Genomic DNA, 24,180 nt, shown 5'->3' with positions numbered 1-24,180 from the left:
GGATATTTTAATTAAAAAAAATTAACTAATGCAATGAAGTATTATACAGGGACAAATGTTTCATATAATAGTTTTTCTTATAAGTAAATCCATGAAAAGTGGCTAATACATGCATGGAGAGCTGTGGTCCCAGATATGAAAACTTGAAGCTTACTAGAAAAATCAATTTCACATTTGGCTTGTTTATCATAATGCCACCCACTTCTTCGTTAATAATTTTAGTATAAATAATGAATTGTTTGTAAGAACTCAAATTAACAAAAATATATAATTAAATAATTATTGGCTAACTTTTATTTGACTCCGGAAGATTAAAACCAAACACAAAGAAAAACTTTTCTAATATGGTTGCTTTGAGGAAGGAACTTTCTTACTAGTGTTAGTGATTGCATTATTGCCAAAGTGAAAATTCTTACTCTTTGGTGGGATCAGAGAGCAAGAAACTCTCGAGGGAGAAATAATTCTTATTCAGCATCTTATTTATAAGTAAAGTGAAAATGGATATTTGGAAAAAAAAAAACATTATATTAAATGTGGTAATAATAATTCTATGGGATCTGGAGGTAATGATGGAGATAATAATCATGGGGTGGAAGAATATTACAAGAAAATGTTGGAGGAAAATCCAGGGAACCCATTGTTTTTGAGAAATTATGCTCAGTTTTTGTATCAGGTAACTTCTGTTTCAAAGTTTAGATCTCAATTGTTAAAAACTGTTTTCATCTGGGAACTATGGCTACTACTGGTGTTTAGAAAAGATATGATGCATTGATCATGAGATATAAAATGTTGGAAATATTGTAGGACTTACATAAGGGTCTCTTAGGTGTATTGAAATTCTTCTGTTCAATAAATAAGTAGGTTCCGGTAACTAAATTCACAAGTTGGGTTTCTTTCGCAGTGTAGGTTCTTTCACAAGTTGGATTTGTAACTATTAAGTAGTCAATGAACTGATTGATAAATGTTCTAGTTCTTCGAATTTGGATTTACTTAAGTTTAATCAGCGGATTTAGACCGTTAATTAACATCATACACTTTAGATTTCAAATTCGAATTTTAATTATTTGTTAAATTTAAAATTTGAGTTGACAACATTATTTGTTAAAATTCGAATTTTAATTATTTGGAAATATTAAAATGAACAAAAAGTGAAAAGGAAAAAATCGGTTGACAACAATTATAAATGAAGAAAATCACTGGTTAAATTGAACAAAAAAAAAAAGCATACAACAATGCCATTATAATATAAATTAATGGTAAAAATGTAGTAACATTCTTAACTTGAATATTTAAGATTTCAAAGGATTTTTATTTTAATAGGTGGTACGGCACTCAACTAGTAAACGGACATTTTAATCATTAGAACTATAAGAATGAATTAATTTAGTCCCTCAATTTTGTACAATACAGTTGAATCCCTTAAATTATAAAATATCTATTAATTTAGTTTTTTTTCAATGCACCACAATTTTATGTTATATTCACTTATTTTGATACAACAAAAAAAACTATTTTAAGTAAATATGTTTATATTTTACTGTTTTTGGTAGATGTATACTATATTTGAAGGGAGCTGTGGTCATCAATAGAACTATAAGTTTTCCACCGCACTACCAAAACAATGAATTATAAGTTTTCCAACGCACTTACAAAACATGTCTTAAAAATTTAGCAGAGTAAAAAAACACAATCCATAATATGACGATCAGCACAACTTCCACATCTTTTTTTTTTTAAATCAACACCTTTTCTCATTAAGGAAAACCTCCACAATCCTGACATATGAGGTCAATACAAATAACAAAATTTCCCACCTGAATGGCATCATAAAAATCATTCAAAGGGAACTACCTGATCTATACTTGCAAAACAAACTAGAAAGTCTCAATGGCTTTTAACATAAAGACACCCAACACGTAAGACTCTTTTCAGGAAACCACAGAAGGAAAATGTTGCATTAGATACTGAATCAAACACATATTTTACTAATTATTCAAGCATAATTTTAAAGACATTTTCCTTATCGTGAACCACGCTGAAGATAACCATCGCCTCTTGGTCTGGTATAGTCTGAAGTATCCTGAAAATTTCCCCTTCCCGAGCTCCTACCACCAAAACGCCCTCTTGGAGCATCTGTTTGATAACCACCTCTGCCTCTTCCCCTTCCTCCTGATCAAAACATACAAAATGGATATCAATATTACAAATAATAATTTCTTATTTCATTGGAAAGCGAAAAGAAAACACACAAACAACTTGCGAATGGCAATACTAAAAAAAAGGAGGACAACCAGAAGATCAAGGCAAGATATTGTGCTTCACGAAGGCACAAGAGTACAAACAAAAACTACAAAACAGGCTCATGAAAAACCTCCAGTTTCTTGGCATGTCTATACCTTGGAAGCTCCCTTAAATAAAAAACTATTGGCATAGAGCCATAGAACACGACTCCAATCCAATAAAAAATCTGGTATGACCATTTTATCACCAAGGCTACTCTTGGTATATACTGTCATAACTGATAGAATGCATTCAACGCCAAAGAGCACACTCAGACCCAAAACCACAAACTCTTCAAAAGCAATTGCAGAAATGCAAGATAATTTTTTAAGGTAACTTTATGTCAGAGCAAAATTAGGCAACAAAAACCAGGCATTTCTACAGCTCCCATGATTCTTTAGGAAATTCCTGACGTCATCATCCATTCCTTTGGTTGCAATAGCAACAACAAATTGTCAGAAAAATGTCTTTCTTCAGTAATCACCACCTACCCCATATAACCTCATATACTAAAACACAGTACTTCCACAACCAAACGAAACCCAGAAATATACTGACATCTAAATATCAGAACAAAAACAGTTAATAATAAATTTCAACTCCCCATCAAGAGCCTAAATTGCAATCACAGACATTTTATCACTCAAATTCTGTGATCCATAAACCAGCCATATTAGTGTTTCAAAATAGATCACACTAGGTTGGTAAAGCAATGAAAACAACCAGTGCAATTATAGCAAGTACACCCATACTATAAGTCCCCTCTGACACTAATATGACACTGTTCTTGGGTCCAGTTCACATACCACTTATAACTGATTAATTTCGTATTGGAGTTTACCTTTATCCACTGATAAAAACCACCACTATCAGATGTACAATGGCTTCAGTACTAAATAACAATAGCTACAATAATAATAACTACTGTCCTAGCAAGAAAAGCCTCAAGTCCACCACTAGGAGCACTAATGCTACTGCACACATATGAGAGGCACTTCTATCACTTTAAGCAATGGAAGTAACGGCCAACAATCAATTTTCAAAGTTCTGACCATCAAAAGAAACCATCATAACTTTGGAAAGAGTACGAAATTGACGGAAAAAGACATTACTTCCTCCTCGAACGGCACTGCTACTGCTTGGTCTTCGCTCCTCTATGTATATTGGTCTTCCAGCCAATTGTATGGGAGACGCCTACAATAACAATGCAAAATGACTACAGATAACAAAACAAAACAAAACAAAAGATGTAAAATAAAATATGGACGCTTCAATAAATGCAGCGTAAGTATAACAAGTGAGTTGATATTAATACAGAGAAACAATGTTTTCTTTTTTAAGCAGAAAATTTTATCAGAAATATGTAGATACTTGATTTCACTTGAAGTATACACTTAATTGAACTGATATCAATATGAAAATGTTTTGATGATCAAACATATAATCTTTAATATGTTTTTTTTTATTATTGAACGTATTAAAAATTCAGATGATCAAACATATATTAAATCTTAATAAAAAATATCTATATAAAATAACTTTAAACCTGTAGCGCATTTTGAACACCAACAATGTCTTCGAATTCCACAAATGCGTAGCAAACACCAATTTCCTGTATACAAACATTCCTATGTTAGATTGTGCTTTTTCATACAGTTCGAAATAAGGTCATTCAGTTTTATGTAATCAGAGGAGGTACCTGTCGGACCCTTACAAATATTCCATCCGGCTTAATTCTCCCAAAATTCTTAAATTCCTGGTCAATCTCAGCTTCGGTAATATCAGCAGGCAGGTTTCTCACATAGACGGATGTCACTTCATCTGGAACAATTATAAATCAGGCGTTAACTTAATGACTCAAGACTAAATTCTAGACAATATTGAGTTACAATCTTAAATAATGCCGGTCATACAACACAGTTACAAAAACATAGTTTCCAGAATGGTAGAACAGACAACATATTTTACCATATACAATACTCAAAATTCATTTCAAAACTTCCTTTGGAACATAAAGTTTATTTCTAAAAAATTATTTCAATATCTAGAAGTGTAACCGTGTAAAAAGTTAAACTGGCACTTTAGATGACAAATGCAGCAATTGAGAACTCGCTTAAAAGGATGATCGAATGATTGAATGAAAATTTCCCCACATATCATCAATGTAAGTACTAATAATTATAAAGATACTAAGTACACCAATATAACTTCAGGTAAGGAAAACAACTGAACCTTCTTCAAATCTGTAGCCTTCTTCTGCTGCTTCTCCCCCAGACTCAGAAACATACGCGGATGCTGGGGTTGACTGCTGAAATGCAGGCTGTGCGACTGATTGCTGAACAGCAGGCTGCGCCACATGATTAAGCTCTGATGGAGGAGCACTTTTAAAAGAATGCTTTGGGGCATGTTGGGGAGCAGCTGACAACACTGTTTCGCCTTTAGAGACGCGTAACTACAAACTCATTAAAACATAATTGAATTAAGACAACGCCAAAAGTAATGTAAAATCTTTTTTTTTTTTGCAACATAAGACAAAAAGTGAAACAGTTTTGAAATATTTCTTAAGGGAAGATACGTTTCAAAAGCATCAACTTCTGACAAAAAGGAAACCATAATATTTCTTAAGGAACTTAGAATGTATGGGTTTGGTTTGGCATTTGGAATGCCCAAACTGAGGTTGTAACTCTCCGAAGAATTCAAACACTAACAAACACATGCACTTAATTTTAACAATTCCCTGTTTAGATTTTCTTCCCGAATTAAGAAACTATAAAAATATTTCTCTGTAGTCTGTCAAAATGTAATCAACTGTACGCTAGTACTCTTTCGCAAACATGTTTCCACAAAAAGTAAAGTTTAAGATTCAAATGTGAAAGGGAAGACACGTTCTTAATTGAAGTTTTCAAGAAATCAGAATAATAGAATGTGTTGCCCTCAAAGAAAAATGTATATTTGTTAATGGGAAATAAAGAGATTTCACTGACACTGTATCAAAAATAAAATAAAACAAAACCAAAAAAAGTAGTCTAACAAGCAAAAAAAATATATATTGGACGTTGTTCTTACAATAGATGCATAAGTTTTCTTAGCTGGCTCCTCAAAAGACTCTTCCAAAAGAGCAATAGGCGTTTCACGGATAGTATGTGAAGCATTATGCACTGGTGGAGATGCTTCTTGTGCAGGAGTTTCCTCCACCACAACTTCGGTCTCGAGATCTTCTTGTAGTTGGTGTTGCTGCTCAGGAAGACTGTACTTGTCCACTGGATCATCATCTATATGAACTGAATTGACATACTCCCTGGCTTCTTCCTCCAAACCATAGTCCAAAGCTGCCAATATAATAGACTCAGAATCCAAACGATCACTATTTTTTCTTAAAAGAAACTACACTTTAGTTTACAACCTTCTAATTTTAGTTTCGATTGAAAAAGATTAATGACAGAATCTGCTACGCCAGACTATTTCCTCGGTGGAAAAAATACAAATACACTTAATTATTTATAGGTAACCAACATCACCATGAAACCAAATCTGCTATGCCAGACTATTTAAAAGTAACATGTACTAAATAGGATGTTACTGAATGCAGAGACCATTAATCTTCTAACTAAATGTGTCGGTTTGCATAACAGATTGCAGCAGAAATATTACCAAGTAAACTAGTCAAAAACAAATGTACTCAAATCGTGATTCTGGATTCCATATACCTGGAATCACTGTATCTGATGGCTCAGGAAACAAAGCAGATACATGTGGCTGCAAGTCAATCTTTTCAGATGCCGCAGGTACAAAATTTGGATGCACTACATCATCGTCAACGAATTGAAATATATCATTGAGTACAAAATAACCCTTCTCCTGTGGGGCAAGGAAGAATGATTGAACAAACTTCCGTCTCATGTTGACGTCCTTGATTTTAACAACACCCGAAACCATTACAAGCACTCCTCCATCCCAAGAGTCAAGAGAATTGATCGTCTTGATCTCAATTGTAGAAAAGTTCAGCGACGTCACAATGTTGTGAATTTGCTGCACAACACAATTCAATCGAACCCAACAACTATCAACTAATTTAATCAAATTAAATAAACAATTTTTTTAGCAACCGCCATAGTTAGTAACTAGTATCAATAAAATTGTTAGTGTCTTGGTGAGGGTCGGGTTCGAACCCACAACACCCTCATCACTCCACTCCGGTACTCCCCCAACTCAGCCACCAAACCATCCATATATCTCCTAAAAGATGTTAATTAATCAATTGTTCTCATCAAATCAATCCTTTCCCTTAGGGTCTGTTTGGTACAAGGTATTTGGAGAGGCAGTGATATTTTGAAATTTGTGTGGTTCATATTTTAAGAGGGGAGTGTGCAAAAATCTCTCCTAGAGCTCTACCTCCATTTTGGAGGGATTTGGAGGAGAGGGAACCAACACAACTAAAAAATCATTTAAAATACCTCCCCTCCACTTGAACAAAACAAATGCATTAAAACTATTCCCGTCCCCTCCCCCTTTTTGAACCAAACACATCTATATTCCCCTTCTCTTCTCTCCCCTCCCCTCCCCCTCTATTAACATCCGCTTAAATACTACCATATTCATTTAAATCACCTAGAGACTACAGCTAAAATACGCGTATACAAAAATAAATAAATAATAAAACGTTACTTCTAATGAACTTAAAGGCTAGCTAAACTAATCACATTGAAAAATAAAACCAAATTTGATTGAAAAAATAATATATATTACCAACACATCGGGTGCGGTCTCAGTATAATCACCATCAACACGAATCATGGAGCTGGAATCAGAGTAAAACTGATGAACAAGATCAGGTTGTTGACGAAGAACTTGATAGTACTGTCCCACGAAGTAAGAACCAACCTGCGAAACAAACACACAAAAACCTATGACTTCACACAGATAAAAAAAACCAACAAAACAAAATAAATATTCAAATATGAATAAACAATAAAAAATTAAAAATAAGAAATTTAACCTGAGCAGCACTAACGGACCCCTGGTACGAAGACGCCATAATAATTATAACAATAATTAGGTAAAATAAAATTCTAGAGTAGAACAAACATGCAATGCTTCTCCTAGCTCTATTTACAGATCCAGGAGAAAAAAGGTGAGTGAGTGAAAAACCCTAAATCTTTGGTATTATTGTTTTAACAAACAAAAATACAAAAGAAGAGGTAAACGATTGGAGAGAAATTGAGATATGATAATGGCGATAGAAAAAGGAAGGAATCGAAGTAAAGTGATAGATCGGAGAGGGGTGCGCGATGTTGTTAACTGAAAAGAAAGTATATAGTGAGGGATTGTTTTTCTTTGTTTATATATAGTTGGGGACGAAATCGTAGCCGTTGGATTTGGTGTCAGGGATATTAAGTATTGGTAACGTAAAATGTGAGGGGTCAGATTGTGTTCTAGTCAACGTAAATGGACGGAGATGGATAGACTTGTATTGGACTTTGAAGGCCTATTGCACAATCTGTGTATGTTCACTGTTGTCTTCTACCTCTATTTTTATATTTTTCTTACCCTTTCTTCTCAATTCGTTTATATTAGAAACAGAAAAAAACACAAACCAAGTTTCTCAATTAAAAATGAAATTTATCCTTTTCCAACGATTCGTGTATCACCAATAGTAAATAAGGTGGTATCAATGATTCTCTTTTCCTTCATGAAAGAACTAGCATGCCTCATCTATGCTTATTTTCTTTCGTTAAAAAAACCATTTTACTGAAAATTGATAGAACGTTTATTTGTTCAAACACTCCTTGGTACGATAAAACATCAAGCACAAGTCATCATTAGTTTAAACACCGTGTAGAAAAAAATGAATGGGAACAATTATAGAAAAATAAAACTGATTTTTTGTATAAACCCTATTTTAGAGTTGCTATCACAGATTAAATTTTTATGTTGCTGAGCCAGAAATTCTAATTAGCCATACAAACAAAAGTTAACAAAAACATACATAAATTTGACAAAAGAAGTTAACAGAAATCCTAATTATCCATATTAAAGGACCAAATACGCAATTTTGAAAAAATATATTCAAAATAAGACTAATCATTAAAATAAATCTCCTAAAGCAAACGTTATTAATATTGATACTTTAGGACTAATAAAGGGTAATGATTTCAATTGAATCACTAGCACTGATATTTCATGAACAATGGGTGCTTTAAGACAAATAAAAAGGGCAATAACATTGGTATCTCAAGACTAATAAAATTGTTAATTCATAAAAATAAAAATAAAACTTATAAAATAAGAAAAATATTGGTACGTCGGTGTCTAAGAAAAATAAAACAGTAGGAGCATTGAGTGGCTAATATAACATCGATAGCAATTTAGGATTTAATATGTATACTAGGTATATAGAATTTTTATAATATATTATATCGATGTACGGAAATTAAATTCATTTACTTATATATTTGGAGAACTTATATGTTTATTTAAAATTACCTAATGAAATATCAAACGACATTAAATTTATTTCTCAAATTTGAAAGGATATTTTTTGTGGATATGCTGATTTTTTCCGTTCTCTTTCACCACTACTCAAAATGAGGAAAAGGGGTGAAATTTTCATCAAAGTCACTTATTTAGAGGCTAAGACCTATTTGGTAAGACCAACATACTAGCTCATTGTTAACCAAATGTTGTTTTGTTGACACTCACGCTTTCACAAACTTGTGTTTTTCACTAGTTTATACTTTATAACACGTACTAATTTACTCGTTTATAATGAAAAATGTAAGCACTCCACTAACCAGTGAATCGAACAATACGAATAAAATGTCGTATGCAAGTCAAAATGATTTTCTATCCTTAGTATGGTGAGTAGTAATAGTATTACTTAAAGCTTACACTGCATCTATGCGCCAAAATCCCTAAATACCAAAAACCTACAATATTCAAGGAAAAAATTACAGAAAGCGAAAACAGTTGCCATCTCATTTTAGTAGTAACTTCCGTAATAGGCCTGAGGAACTGCTGCGGGTTGCTGTGTCGGGGCTGCAACAGGTTGTGCATAATTTTGTTGAGGCAGTGCCGGCTGAAATTCAGACAAAAAATAATCAAAACCAAATCCAGATTCTCAGGTCTAGCAGATTGTATAGAAAAGGAAGTCAAATACCAACTGAGAAATAATACCAAACTTAATACTATTAGAACAATAAAACTGATATATATTTCCCTTATTCCACAGAACAAAACTGTAATTAACACTCCCACGAAGGAACTATAGAGCTGAAACATATAAGGGAACAAAGAATCACTGAAAATAAAGAGCTGTAACAGCTTTTCACCTGTGCGGGATATGCAGGAGGATAGGCTCCGTATGCAGCAGTGCTTGGTGGAACCGATGTAGGCACTTGTGGGTTAGCATAGTTGCCTCCATATCCAGCATAAGCGCCATAGGAAGCCTGTATCAAATCAGAATGGATCAGTTAAAAACAGAGAAACCTCATCATACTAGAAAGCTTAAGCCCAATGCAAACATAGAACACAAGGACAACAAATGTTAACTCCAGAATACAGCCATAAGATTACATTGCCCGAAAGTTGTCAAGCATAGCATGAATGAAGAGCACTAATGACATGAATTTCTGTAGATAAAAATGCACGAAGATATCTTTTATGGGTTCAAAGCAAATATTATTTAAAAGGGTAGTTAACTCATTGCAAAGAGTTACGAAGCATAAATTCAATTCCAACTAGGCTAATATGGTTCTTCATAATGTTAAAAATTTGAAAATTATGGTGGTGTGACATCTTATGCGTACACTTCTATTTCTGAGAACAACAAAACCGGTTCATAGTGCACAACCTGGTAAAAAAGACTAACTGGCTTAAAAAACAATTCATCCTACGCCATGGGTACACTTCTATTTCTGATGGTGTGACATCTTATGCGTACACTTCTATTTCTGAGAACAACAAAACCGGTTCATAGTGCACAACCTGGTAAAAAAGACTAACTAGCTTAAAAAACAATTCATCCTACGTCATCGGAAAAACCCCAATCAAGCAGCACGCTACCAAATAGCTGGGGGGGGAAAAACTAATCTACCTGTTGGGTGTAACCAGCAGGCCATTGTTGTGCTTGTGCTTGTGTGGCCGCCGGCCAAGTTTGAGGCTGTGCTCCATAGTTAGTCCATTGATTAGGTGCATTTGGATATGCACCCATTAGAGACTGGGCAGGTGATTGGGCAGAATAAGCTCTCGGCACTTTAGTTTTATCTGAAGCTAAGAAATCCTCTGCATGACGTTTTTTCAACTCCGACATGCTTCTGTGTGGAAGGAACAGTTTGGCATGCCTATCTTCACCCCTCTTGATAGATTGAACATCACCAAAGAGATTTAAAAACTGAAAAATCAACAGAAATTAATAATACTCCTCTGAACATTCAGTAACAATTAAGGTATGGCACAAACAGAGCAGGCAGACCTTTCAAGAACCAAATTAATTAATTGATACAATTAAGACAACACAAAGCTTTGAAACTAATAAAAAATCAAACATCTATGCCATACACTACTTTTAATCTAGCTTTACATGTATACATTACATCAAAGTTGTATAAAATAATCCACAATACAACAAATGCATATCATACCACCACTAGCATATGAGCTGATGAATTATTATTATAAATTGTATCCACCTACTACATGACCCTGTGAACAAGTTTGTGTGTGCCGTGTGTGTATATTCTAACAATAATGCACCAGTGCCACAGTCAAGAATCATGGCCGTAAGATATAGTGTATATTCTAAAAAAGGAGAGAGAAAAAATGACATGTTGAGGACAAACATAGGGGAGGTGGTTTTGATAAAGTGACAATGGAGTAGGATACAGTAGAAGAATGTAGAATGGGAGGCGGATCTGAATAGGACTCGGCACCGTTAATCAGATATTGATGGCATCGGATTCGGGCCTGGATATAGGAAGTAAGAGTTAGCATCAATAGCCACTTTTGTTTTCATATTTCTTTTTTACTTTCAGTAAAAAGTCTCCCTTGTGTGATTTATTTTCTGTGTTGGAAGCACAACATGTGAGAACATGAGTGGAGCACAACGTTAACTGAAGATGACAGTTCATGGCAAGGAATAAAAAATCCAGTATACCCTGGTGATGGTGGCACGGTTATATTCAAAATCTAACCCAGACACATTCAAAGCACTCTTGAAGCTTGTTTTACACTTGACATTACTAGAGTGGAGTAGGAGGTTTAAAGAAGGGTCTTTGTTTGAACCAAGAGGATAGAGTACAAGAGAATAACAAGGCGAAGATAATTAATGAGCACCCGAAAATAAAATGGCAGAATAAAAGAACAAAAACACATCAGAAAAATGGAAGAGATAAAAAGGGCAGAATAAAAAAAGAACAGAATTGAATTAAAGAACAAGAAAGAGAAAACAGATAGACTCAACGAACAACAAGAAACGGACAACGAGAAGAGAGAACAGCAATATATAAGAAAAAAAGTTGCTAGTTCACCAAAAAAATGAAGGTGGCCAGACAATAGAGGTTACCAGAGATGAAAGAGGATTAAACTTACATGGATGGTCAAGATTAAACTTAAGGGAAACCAAACTTGATCATCCACGTTTGGTTATATGGTCACTTTACTAACCTGAGTTTACCTATCATTAACAACTTAACTACCTACACTTAATATTACCTGTCAAAAACCCATTGATTAGTTACACGTAGATTGTCGGTTAAACAAATTATATAGTGATTGAATGGGATGTGGGTAATACTCAAGGAAACTACATATAATATCAAACGTCATCATATGGAATCACCTCCAGAAAAATGCTAGAAAGTTCCTCACGCTCTGTTGCACTTGCTACACTGTGGCTCTCTGGGTTGGGCGTAACGAATTTGACAACCAATGACTCTAGAAAGTCAATATCAACTCGCTTTGGTTGGGGTTGAATAGCCTCAAAATGCAATAAAGCCTGAGTACAACATGAAATTAGATAATCTCATTAGATGTGATGAACACTCGGAAAGATGAAGAGAAGAATCTCCAAGACTATAACTGCATAATATAAGTAAAGTGCCCATGGAAAGTAAAAGTGGGGGACAGACCTCAAGTAGTGGCTTTGACAGCGTAGCATTATCAAGCCCCCCAACTAAAATCTCTCTAGCTTTTTCTGCATTGCCAGAGGCCTAATGACAAAATGAAAAAGATTATTTCAAAAACATGACAAGGTATATTTCAGACAATCAAGCAAAGCAACTGGAAACATAAAGCAAGAACTGTCAAAAAATATAACAATTGTCATCTTAAACTTGAGGTTGTGATTTTTTGTATAGAATCATCTGGATGCTTTATTTATTGGCATGAATTAAAAGCCCGCAGACCATTATCATTTAGCAGAATACAGACAGCTCAATAAGAAAAAGTAGATGATGTCAATTAAGAGAACTATCATTATTCAATGTTCTAAAGACAAGTGTGTGAGTGTCTAAAACAAGAATGCATAACTAGAGAAGAATTCAAATATGCTACCAAACCTACCAAATAAACAAATCGAGAATACTGAGCGAACAACATTGGCAGTGTTTGTGAATGTTCTTTTCCTTTCTCAATGGCAATGGCCTGTTCATACAATGAGAAGGCATCTTCCAACTTCCCCTGTAACAATAACAAGGAATGGAAAAACTGTAAACACTTTATACAAAAAATAAGTTACAATCTATTCACAATTTTGTAAGCCAGCATACCAATCGATATTCCATATTGCCATGCCTTATTATTGCTTCAAGAAGACCTGGAGAAATTTCAGTGTGCACAAGTTGATACGCAGCCCTAGCACCCACTAGATCACCGGCCTGCTCCCTGAACCGAGCACAAAAAAGATGTATCTCTGGTTGTCTCTGCATTATGACAAACAAAAAATGATAAAGCAGCAGAAATAAAAGGTATGTGCCACGTTACATTTTCTAATAAGACTAAGTTGTATGCGTGAAGCTTGTTAGAGAAAAAAAATACACTGGGCCTCATGAAGCCGCAACAAAAAGCTTGTTAATTGTTAGAGATATAAAAATACTCTGGGCCTACAGAAAAACTGATTAAGGACACCAAAGCCTCCGTGAAAAACGAGGAATTCAATCACTACCAAGTACCAAACGCAAAGGGATCTTATGTAAGAGAGGTGAGATAACAAAATAAATCATTCATTAGCTTTCCCTTACAGGAAAATTGGTTATTGGCAAAGCTATGAACATAAAGATAAAAATAAAAGAAAACGGAAATCTTATTCATCTAAAGAAAACATATATACATAAAAGAGTTCAGAAAATAAAGAGGGATAAATTATTTTAAATAAATAAAATACCACTTAATCATCTTCAGCAAGGTAAGCAAAAAATTGTTACGAAAAATAATAAGAAGGGGCAACTGCTCCAAGAGGACAAACAAAAGAAACAACTACAGCTCATTTTCAGATCAGGCTGCAACCACCATCTATTCCTTTGCCGGAAAGGAAGAAAAAAGTGTGGACAGAAAAACACACAGATTTCATGGAAAGCCCTCAGAAGAATCAATAATAACTTATGCTTGAATGACATACAAAAGTATCAATGTATCGACACACTAATTCGAGTTTCATGAACTATTATCCTGGTCAGAGGTCATTATTAAACTTAATAGAACACAAACATGAACAAGTGGCTAGTATTAGAAGAGTCTATAAGATATATATTGTCCATTCCCCTAGCTTACAACCTGGACAAATGAATATAGCACTAAAAAGCAGCAAATGATTGCAGACCTAGAAATTGATATTGAGCAGAAATTACCTTGACAAAGACTTGGCTCGCCCGAGCAAGAACGTTATTTGCAAGATCCATACTTTCACTAGCTTCCATACACAAAACATAGCGTATCCAGTACTCAGGGTAGTTGGCACAGGCAATGACACATCTCTCATACAACTTGACAATCTAATTGGCAAAACAACAAAACAACACATCATCAAAATAGTCTGGCAATATGAAACACAAGCATAAAAGAAAAATTCAAAACATTAAAAAATTCAAAGCCTTAAGAAATACTCCGTAGCGGGACAAAGAGGCCCCTCAAATATGAAAAGAGGGACCCTCCTTGCTTGAGACAGGTGATTATGAACAATAGAAGATACCTGCATGCATAACGTTCGCACTTTAAAAAAATAAACTTTTGCAAACACATGAGAAACCTAGAATGTCCATTGACAAATTAGGGTTTGAAGTACTTAGCCTCAAGAAACCAATTTGAAGGCCCATGCTTTAGTCTCAGTTCAATATCCCGATTAAAAAGTTTCTTCATCCAAGGATTAGCCAATAAAACATATGATACAGCAGATATTACTTACTGTAAGTCAATCTATAATAGGAAAAACTAAGAACGGAAAGTTCACTCATAAGAAACTAGTTCAGTTACCTTGCTCAAGTCACCTTCTCTTTCTATGAAGTCAAGATAGTTGTGCCAATTCTCAAGCTCCCCAATATTAAGGGGCCGTACATGAAAGTAGGGCCTCCTGATAGCTGTTTCAAAACCAATGATCTTGGAATCGAACTCTTTAGCTTTCTTAAACATCTCTTCTCTAATGCCGATATACTTCTCCAACTCTTCTGCTTCTGTTAATCCAGCACTTACAGGTTTGGGAGAATTCTCTGCACCATCAGGACGAACCTCTCCTTCAACAGCTTGGCCAGTACCCTCTGAAACAACATCAGCCACTGCAGCAGCTTCGTCAGCTGTCCTTAATTCTGACAAAGGTCGATTACTAGCCAACTCCTTGAAGCTGCAACACCATTTCCAGCATTAAGTAACTTACTCCCGAGGGAAATAGAGAGAACATAGTAGAAAAAATGTGGAAAAAGTGGTAACTGTGTTTCTATATCAAAAACTAATGAAATAGAATGACATTATTAAAACAAGTTATTACCTGCTGAAATACCGATCCAACTGCTGATTTGGATTCTCTAATATTCTGGTATAGATCAAGGCAAGGCGAGCCCAGTCTTGCTGAATGTACTCATACTCAATGTATTTATCCCAAAGAGGAAACGAAAGATAATCTGTTCCAACATAAGCTAATCCTCGTTCAAAAAGCCTGAAAAATGCAAGCAAGCAGTTCTGATTAATCTGTAATTTGACGCATCCGTTAACTGATGCACATCCATGTATGGGAGACAGCAGCACTAGTGTTCTAGGGTATCAAACAAATCACTCGTAACATCATATAAGACATCCAAACGCTGCATTTACCTTCCTGCAAAAAATCATACTATGTCCGAGAAATGGAGCAGTCATAGAGGCCATCTAGCCCTTAACCAGACGAGATCTTCCCAGCAGCAATAGGCAAATTGATGCACCTCAGAGTGTCAAAGATAAAAACAGCTACCATTTCAACAGGAAAAGGGGGAGGGAAAACAGAACCCTTCTAACAACTATGAACTTTGAAATCGAATTGAAAAGTTTATTGGGGAAAATGGCCCTAAAAATTTCAAGTACTACACATAGTGGACTCAAAACCAAGGATTTAAACATCAGAATGCAAAACATTCTGACATGCAATCCCATCAAAGCTTTTCCGCCATAAAAGGGAGATAGCGCTGTTGCACGGACTCTGAAATCAGGTTAGAAAGCAAGCAAGAAACAGCTGAGCCTAGAAAATGGAAAATCAGATCATTCAAAAAAAAGTAACAAGTAAGCATCCATTACCTACGAACTGTGTCTGGATCCCCATACGTGCTTATAGCAAATATACAATAATGCAACCACATGTCCACTGAATAAGTAACCCCTTGAACAGCACGTTCATAAACTTCAACAACTTTATCAACAGAGCCAAGGCGCGCCTCATGGTCGGCATATTTCTTCCAATACCCATAACACAAGGGGAATTCTGCTAGGAAAGCATCATAGACTCTACGAATCTTCAAAATGTTGTTCTTCAATGGAGAAAATCATTAATAAATGAGAACCATGACAATCAAAGTAAAACAATTATAAAATGCATAACATTGATTTGTCAACTCAACCTACAACTACAAGCATCACATATAAAGAACAAACGAAGGGAAAAAACGTAGCATGGTAAAACTATACAACATTCTTTCCCAAATGCTACAAAACCAGGAATTGTGGTAGTTTGATAGTCCACTAGAACAGCAAGCACCGGAAAAACCAACCACATAACTTGTGCTTACATTACTGACATTTTTAATCAAGACATAAACAAACTTAAACAGCTGCAGATTTAACAGCACAAATTGTCCATGTAGTTGCACACATAATGTATTGAATCATATTGGCATGCATGTCATCTATCTAACAAATAGGAAAACATTGTGAATCAGTCGTTTATTTCAATTCCTACTCATCATATTGCCCCATCCAAATGGTTAACGAGTAATGGTTATGAAAGTACAAAAAATATCTGAAAATTCTAGAAAGGGTAACATCACATGCATTTGGCTGAAGCCAATTAGAATAATGACAAAAAATAAATAACGCCACATAATACTCTGACACTAGATAAGTTTCACTATCAGTCTACCCACCCACATGATACTACCCTAGCAAAAAAAAATCGAAAATTCATCCTTTGTTTGCAATGATCAGTGTTGTCAAATATCGGCCATGGCAGATTTTATGACAACCATCGTGGCTAATTTGAGAAGTTTGAAAGCGCCATGGCGATTTATGGCAGCTAAAAATGGTGGATTTATGTCTTTCTGCCATGCTCCGCCATCGATAACGTTGGCAATGATAGCTACAACACAACTGACATATTCAAACAAGATAGTGCAGTATAGAACTTTGAAGGTGACAAAGACATTAGAGACATGTCCAAATATTCCAGTCAGGGTTAAAGCTGAAACAAGTAAACATTAACACATCCCCAACACGTAAATCAAGTCTTAAAAACTAGGTCAACATAGCATACCTCAGCCACCTTCTCTGTCTCTTCAATCAAAGACGTCCAAGCAGTAAAATCTGAAGAATTAGCTGTTACAATATTCCACAGTCGATCTTCTTCAGCAGACAAGGCAGCTGCTAAAAGTGAGTTAAATGAATAGGGCAAAATCATAATTTGGTTAAACAGACACATGTTTGTGACTTATAATGAAGAAAAATAAAGCTGCAGAAGTGGCTTAGAATATATGATCACTAAATTACAAACCAAAGTTACAATATCTTCTTCACTTCATGCACTGGTAAATCAATGAAATAGAATCAATTTTTAAACGTGTACTTATTTAATCATCTAATAGAGCTATTTATTATATCAATGATGGAGATCCATATCAAACTACAACTTCGTGCCTGGAAAAATTTCTAAGTCACTTGGAATGGAACTAGCATTATATTACTTTGCTCTCCGTCCTAATCTACTGGCTACAATCGATTTGTTGATAGAAACATGTAAGACCCCTTGTTTACAGCCTTAAACGCCACCCCCAGTTCATGAAAAATAAAGTTTCTTAACGTGGACAATTTAAATTTCCATTTTTTCATATAGAAATATTGGTGAAAAATCATTAGTTATGATAAATGGAACACTGGTCATAAAGAAAAATAATAGCTACAAGGCCTACATTACTATTTGATGGTTAATAAATCACTTAAACCGTATAAGATAAAAAAAAAAACACTTAAACCATAAGGCATAAGCCTTGACTCTTAATTATATTACCTACAAGCTCTATACCTAGCTTTGAGTTTGAATTCTGATTTTTTTTCAAAACTCAGATAACAATAAGACAGTATAACTTTGCTTTTTGTAAATAGTATAGGTAAAGTAAGAGTAAAAAACAACATATATATACCGTAAGCATCTGTAAGTTGTTTATCATCTGACCCATCAACATTCTCCAATGCATTTCCATTTTCAAGTCCAACTGAACCAACACCGCCATTTACAGTCGAATGATCACCAGAAACCATGGCAGACTCCATAGCTTCCTTTCCCGACACACCAGAGGCCTCATTAGCGTCCGGCACTCCAGCACCTTGCTTGGATTCATTCGTTGCACCAAATTGAGCTTGTTGTAGAACCGAATTAGGATCGCCGGCAGCATACGCATTCCCATCACCAGAATAAGCAAATTCATAGCTTGAATTGGCCTGAGCGGCAGCTTCTCCGGAAATCTCAACGGTAGCACCAGCCTCGTTAACAGGATTTGAGACGGTGTTGTTGTATCCCGCCGGTGGATACGCCTCAGCCGCAGATGCTTCTGCAACTACTGTTTCACTATCTCCCATACTTCAACAAAAGACCTTTAACTTCAATGAAAAACTCTAAATCCATAAAAAACAAAAACAGAAAAGGATTAACCAGTTTTCTATTAAAATGAGTGTTAAGATTACACTGTCAAATAATTCAAAAAACATTATGAACAGAACCCGTGAATCCAACAAACACATCATCCGAAAACAGCATTTGTAATTGATCAAACAAATTTAAACAAGTAACCAGAACTACACATTGAAAAAATATCATAAACTATAATTAACTTAAATCCCTAGGGTTTCAAACCCTAATTAAAAAAAAAAGTAAAAGAAGCATTTGAACAGAGAAATGATTTCGTTGCAGAAAGAGAGAGTACCAAAAATGAAATAGTGGTCGGTTCTAATGAATGAATGTTTTTGGTGGTAAATCTTGATAATTTGCGAAGTAGGGCACCGAGAGTTTGAGGTGGTCTTATGAATATATCGTTGGATGTGGGTGTTTGCGGCTCTATGGCAAGTGATGCTCTTATTATATCTGAGGCCGTTGATGATGGATAATGATGAGATTGAAACAAATTGTTATGTTTTTTGATTTGTTGTGTGGTGTAGATTAGGCAATTATTTTTCATGGGCTTTTGCTATACTATTAGTTATTTCGTTCAAAATACATTTTTTACTTTGATTAAATTAGGAAGAGATTTAGGAGGGTTTTAGATAATTAAATTTATATTTTAATATATATTTTATTTAATTGGGAGGAGATTTATAAGTGTTTTAGAGAATAAAATTTATATTTTAATATATATTTTAGAGAATTATTTTATTCAATAATTGTTGTTCTTTCAATTTAATGTTTTCATTGAAAATCAAATTATATAAATCTATAGTATAATTATGGCTTGTGTGCTTTGATATATATTAATCGGTTGAGACTAATTAAGACTATATCTGATGTGACAACAAATATATTAATTAATATAGATATTACGGTGTATGCGGTTGTAATTTTGGATTTTATAATTTGAGTATTTTATGAGTATAATATTTTATCAAATGACATACATCGTGTATATTGATATGTGTACGAGGCATCATGTAGATTGATATGTGTATAAGAACTAAAAATTATTTTACCAAATTTTTTAATTATTAAAATTATAACTCTTCCTATTAAGGATCCAATTTTTAAGAATTATAAAAGAGTTTCAAATTCTTTAATACGGTTCAGCCTCAATTAGAGCTGTCAAAAAAACTCATAATCACAAACTCCTTTAAACTTTCAACTAGAATCCACGTTTTGAACCCTCTTAATAAATATTCTTTTGTGGCCACAATTTACTATTTTTTAGTTCTTTGTGCGCCTGGGCTAAAGGGCCTCATGGCCCCTTTTTTGTTTTCATTTTTTCACAATCTGGACAGAATCTTAAGCAACGTGTGATTTACACATGAAACCCTAAATCAAAGTTGCGCATCCATTTCCTCCTTCGTTTGTTTGGTTCCGACCACCGCCATGGTTGATTTTCTGACTTTTGTTACTTTTTTGTTGTCATTTGAGGGTTACTGGTGTTGAAGTCATTTACCTGTGAAATGAAAGACATGCTTGTGTCAGCTTTTCGATCTTTGAGACTCTTTTTTATGGTTCAGCTTGCAACATATTTTAATAACTTCTTAAAAATCCCACCAATTTATAACTTCTTAAAAACCACTATTAAATTGTCTAAGGAAGTTAAAGTCACAATTTTACAATGTATTCGAATATATTATATAATAAAACAGTATTTTTCCCTAGTTATTATAAAATAAAAAACAACAAGCATGTCAAGTATTGTGAAATAAACAGTATTTTCCGCAAAAAGAACAAGAGATCATTCAAAATGGAGGAGGGTTTGGATTAAGACACTTCAACAACGACAACAACAACTTAGCAATGGATGGTCATAGCAATTTCTTGCTAGGAACAATAGGATTTAATCCGAAATATCGACAGATTCTTGTAGAGTCCCAACCAAAGAGGTATTAAAAACAAAAAAGATACACCGTTCGAATTTTATTTCTATCGAATTTGAATATCAGAATAGTAGATATAGTTATGATTCAATGGGTTAGGTCCACTTACTTTTTTTAGAATCTTTCGTATTTTTTTATTGGACCAAAATAGAAATATCTGACAATTAAAGGAAATATCTCTAAATATATATATATAGATAGCTAAAGAATACTATTTCACTTTCTAACTAGCCCCTTATCGGATTTGAACCGATGACTTACACCTTACCATGGTGTTACTCTACCACACTGAGTTAAAAGGGCCCCGTTTGAATCAATTCTCGAATAAGGAACCAGCCGATATGAATATGATGCAACCTTCTAATAGTTACTTTTCAGCTTCAAGATTGGATTTAAACAGTCGTAAAGATAATAATAAAGGATGTAAACAATTTGACTTAAATAAACTCATTAACTTGTATAGAGTAGTTGTTATCATATCATTTATGTGATGTTTTTTTAAACTTTAGACGATAATATCATAAAAGTCATAGAAAAAAAATTGTAAAAAAAATCGCAAAAAAAATTGAAACAAAATTGAAATATTTTTATTGAAAAAAAAACTGTTGATTTTTTTTAAATAGGCCTATGAACCATCTAAATCCATGGAATTTTGTGGACTTTTTTACATTAAGAGTTTGCTTTCAATAGACATTTTTATTATAACATTTTTTTTAATCCTCCAATATATAAGGGGTTTGAGAAAATAACAGCTCTTACCACCGATGATTGTTGAGCCGTTTATAAATCTACACAGACCACGTGCCTTCTAACTTTAATTAACAGTTTCCCAACTCTAATAATATCTCACAAAGGCAAGTACACGATTGGCGGTTTTATTTTAGTATTTCCTGTTGTTGTTAATTATATCAATTTATTTAACAAAAATAACAAAATAGGATTCAAATCAATAGCATAAATAACAATTAATGTTAAATTACCACTATACCAGCAGAAAGTTTATTACAAATTATTGAAAATGGCAAATATACATTATATTTATTAATTGCTCTCACAATAAAACTTGTGAAGTTCCACAACTATAAAACATTATTTAAATCGTTGTATTTTATTGTCGTGGAACCACTTCTCATGAGACAATTTAAACTAGAATAACACTTTAATAAAGTTACATACACCTTGTTTTGTTATTATTTAATCAAATTATAAATATGTGGATAAGAAATAACTTTATAAAATGATTTAAAGATTGTCGTCTTCTCTAAAATGTTTCTACACTTATCTTATAAATAAAATTGTCTTCCCAAATATCCTTCCAACCCATTCTATCTTGAATACCAAACAATTTATTCCATTATAGCATTTTTCTAATAACCAATCATCCATTTGAGTGAAAATCGACGACAGATAAAAAGAAAATAATTAGATAAACTAGAGAACCAAAAGATCCCGATTGAACAAATCACTGGAATGAAAATACTTTGATAAAATATGACTAGTATGTAGTCGTTTTCTCTGGAATTGATTTTAGGGTAATTTAAATTTTAACTTATAATTTAATTGAAAAATACATGTTATTTCCATGCTTTTGATGAGGGTGGTGTCTTTAATCAAGGCTCAACATAGTAGAAGATGTGAGTGACAGCAGTAGAGTCGTAAAGGCAAAGATAACATTAATTATTAGATTTTAAGAGTTAAATCAAACTTTATAAAATGAATAAATTAGATGTTAACTTAACGAAGAAAAGTACACGTGCTATGTTTCCATTGGATAACAGCCAAAGCATCATGTATGAAACTACATATAAGTTTCAACTTTTAAACTATTCGATCACTTTTTTATTGCTTTGAAAATTTTAAATAACGCGCATCAACTTTCGCAGAGATTAATTAGCCCAACATTTTTGAATTTATGTAATGTTGTGGTATATATCAATTACAATTTTACCTTTGGCCTAGTGACAACGCGAGTTTATTATCTCACAAGGTATCTGCGGGTGCGACCGTTCTGTGTAAACACGATATTTTTTTAATTAAAACGAAGTTATTATTCCATTGAACCACATACAAACTTCTCATGTTTATCAATTTAAGTACCAATAATATAACTGTGAGATATTTCTAAAATATTGGATAATATATGTATGTATAATGGGTGATAATTAACATGAAATTGTTGTTGGTTTAGTGGTTGTGTGTCAATACAAGGTCTTGATTTTAAACCGTTATTGTATATAGCGCTTCGTAAACAGTGGCAGAACTAAGAATTGCAATTTCTCAAGTGACATTATTTTTCCTATAAATAGGGTGACTTTTAGTGATTGTCATTCACTTTTCTCACTCATTCTTATATGCTAAGTCATCTTATTCTTTTGTAACATACTATTGAAATATACTTTTGTTGTGAAAGTGCAAATCATATAAAGGTTTTTCAAAATATCCTGAAGGGGATTCGTTGGTTATCTCATTTGCATCCGATTGGTGGAGGCGAATCGAACCTAAAGGATAGTGTAACAACACGCTTGAGAATTTGCTACATATAATCTTCATCAACAACTTCACTATTAAAGTCTTGCAACATTGTCACCAAAACAGATCCAACAATCTTTAGGTTCAAATTTATTTTCAATAAATGGCTGCATCACTCAAATAAATGACTTCTAATTTTGTGAAGTTGGAGAAATTCGATGGAGGAAATTTTATTCGTTGACATAAAAAGATGAAATTTCTCCTTACAACTTTGAAGGTGGTGTATGTTCTGAACACCACAAGACCGCTGGAGAAGGAAGTGAAAACATTAGCAAAAATAAGAGAAAGGCATAAGTGGGACAATGATGACTATATATGTGTGGGCCATATTCTTAATGGAATGTTTGACTCCTTGTTCGATATATATCAAAGTAGCATATCTGTAAAGGAACTATGGGAGAAATTAGAGTAAAGATACGTGCAAGAAGACGCTACAAGTAAGAAGTTTATAGTTTCTCAATTTAATAACTATAAAATGGTTGATAGTAAATCAGTAATGGAACAAATGCATAAAGTTTAATGTATTCTTAATAACTACAAACAATATCAAATGCACATGGATGAAACCATCATTGTATCCTCCATAATAGGCAAACTTCCACCTTCGTGGAAAGATTTCAAAAAATCTATGAAACATAAGAAAGATGACATATCACTTGAGCAATTGGGTAATCACATTCGTTTAGAAAGAAGAATATCGTAAACAAGATGATACTAAAAACCAATTTTCTCATGAAAAGGTCCATGTAAGATGATACTAGGCACAATTTTGGTCCCCTCTTCAAACCATGTCAAGCTCCACCGTTTACTAACAATAACTTTTCTTAAAAAGTAAGAAATAGTCTTTTTGGCTTGCACATCGAATCAAATGGAGTATATATTTCGTGCTTCATATAATCTCTAAAATTGTTGTATATTCAAATATTACCTCTAATCCAAAATTGTGTTCATTAAGGCCCCTCCCACTTCTAAAGTACAATTTTGCTCCTGACCTTTGCTATAGTTACGTGAGCATAAACAGAAAACATAGAGGGAGTTTGACTCCTTTCTATATGTTCTAAAGAAATCTTGTGTTTCGTTTCTATCATTTATAGAGAAAGA

The 24,180-nt window shown here is 33.8% G+C and overlaps 2 protein-coding genes across 3 annotated transcripts; both read right to left on the bottom strand.

The window, feature by feature from the left end:
- Positions 1 to 1,699: 1,699 nt before the first annotated feature.
- Positions 1,700 to 7,606, bottom strand: LOC101501784 (nuclear transport factor 2-like). The gene is made up of 9 exons (XM_004493767.4): positions 7,277 to 7,606; positions 7,027 to 7,161; positions 5,988 to 6,309; positions 5,347 to 5,609; positions 4,513 to 4,732; positions 3,980 to 4,101; positions 3,827 to 3,892; positions 3,393 to 3,474; positions 1,700 to 2,169 (listed from the first exon to the last, which is right to left on the bottom strand). Exons 1-9 carry the CDS (start codon positions 7,313 to 7,315, stop codon positions 2,021 to 2,023), a joined length of 1,398 nt encoding a protein of 465 aa, XP_004493824.1. The 5' UTR covers positions 7,316 to 7,606; the 3' UTR covers positions 1,700 to 2,020.
- A 1,498-nt stretch (positions 7,607 to 9,104) lies between these two features.
- LOC101501466 (pre-mRNA-processing factor 39-1) lies at positions 9,105 to 19,078 on the bottom strand. Of its 2 annotated transcripts, none has more exons than XM_004493766.4 (14): positions 18,921 to 19,078; positions 18,141 to 18,612; positions 17,258 to 17,367; positions 16,030 to 16,259; positions 15,251 to 15,418; positions 14,743 to 15,106; positions 14,121 to 14,264; positions 13,044 to 13,196; positions 12,838 to 12,954; positions 12,405 to 12,485; positions 12,116 to 12,271; positions 10,373 to 10,669; positions 9,609 to 9,725; positions 9,105 to 9,355 (listed from the first exon to the last, which is right to left on the bottom strand). In XM_004493766.4, the coding sequence occupies exons 2-14, from the start codon at positions 18,574 to 18,576 to the stop codon at positions 9,260 to 9,262; spliced, it is 2,469 nt and encodes an 822-aa protein (XP_004493823.1). In that variant the 5' UTR covers positions 18,577 to 18,612; positions 18,921 to 19,078; the 3' UTR covers positions 9,105 to 9,259. The 2 variants fall into 2 exon arrangements, with proteins under 2 accessions (XP_004493823.1, XP_012569384.1); XM_012713930.3 differs by having other exon boundaries at positions 17,258 to 17,364.
- Between the last annotated feature and the right edge of the window lie 5,102 nt (positions 19,079 to 24,180).

The sequence above is a fragment of the Cicer arietinum genome, chromosome 3 (assembly GCF_000331145.2).
Source record: "Cicer arietinum cultivar CDC Frontier isolate Library 1 chromosome 3, Cicar.CDCFrontier_v2.0, whole genome shotgun sequence".
NCBI classification, from domain to species: domain Eukaryota; kingdom Viridiplantae; phylum Streptophyta; class Magnoliopsida; order Fabales; family Fabaceae; genus Cicer; species Cicer arietinum.
Note: the sequence above shows the minus strand (reverse complement) of the source record. Positions and strands in the feature narration are given on the sequence as shown.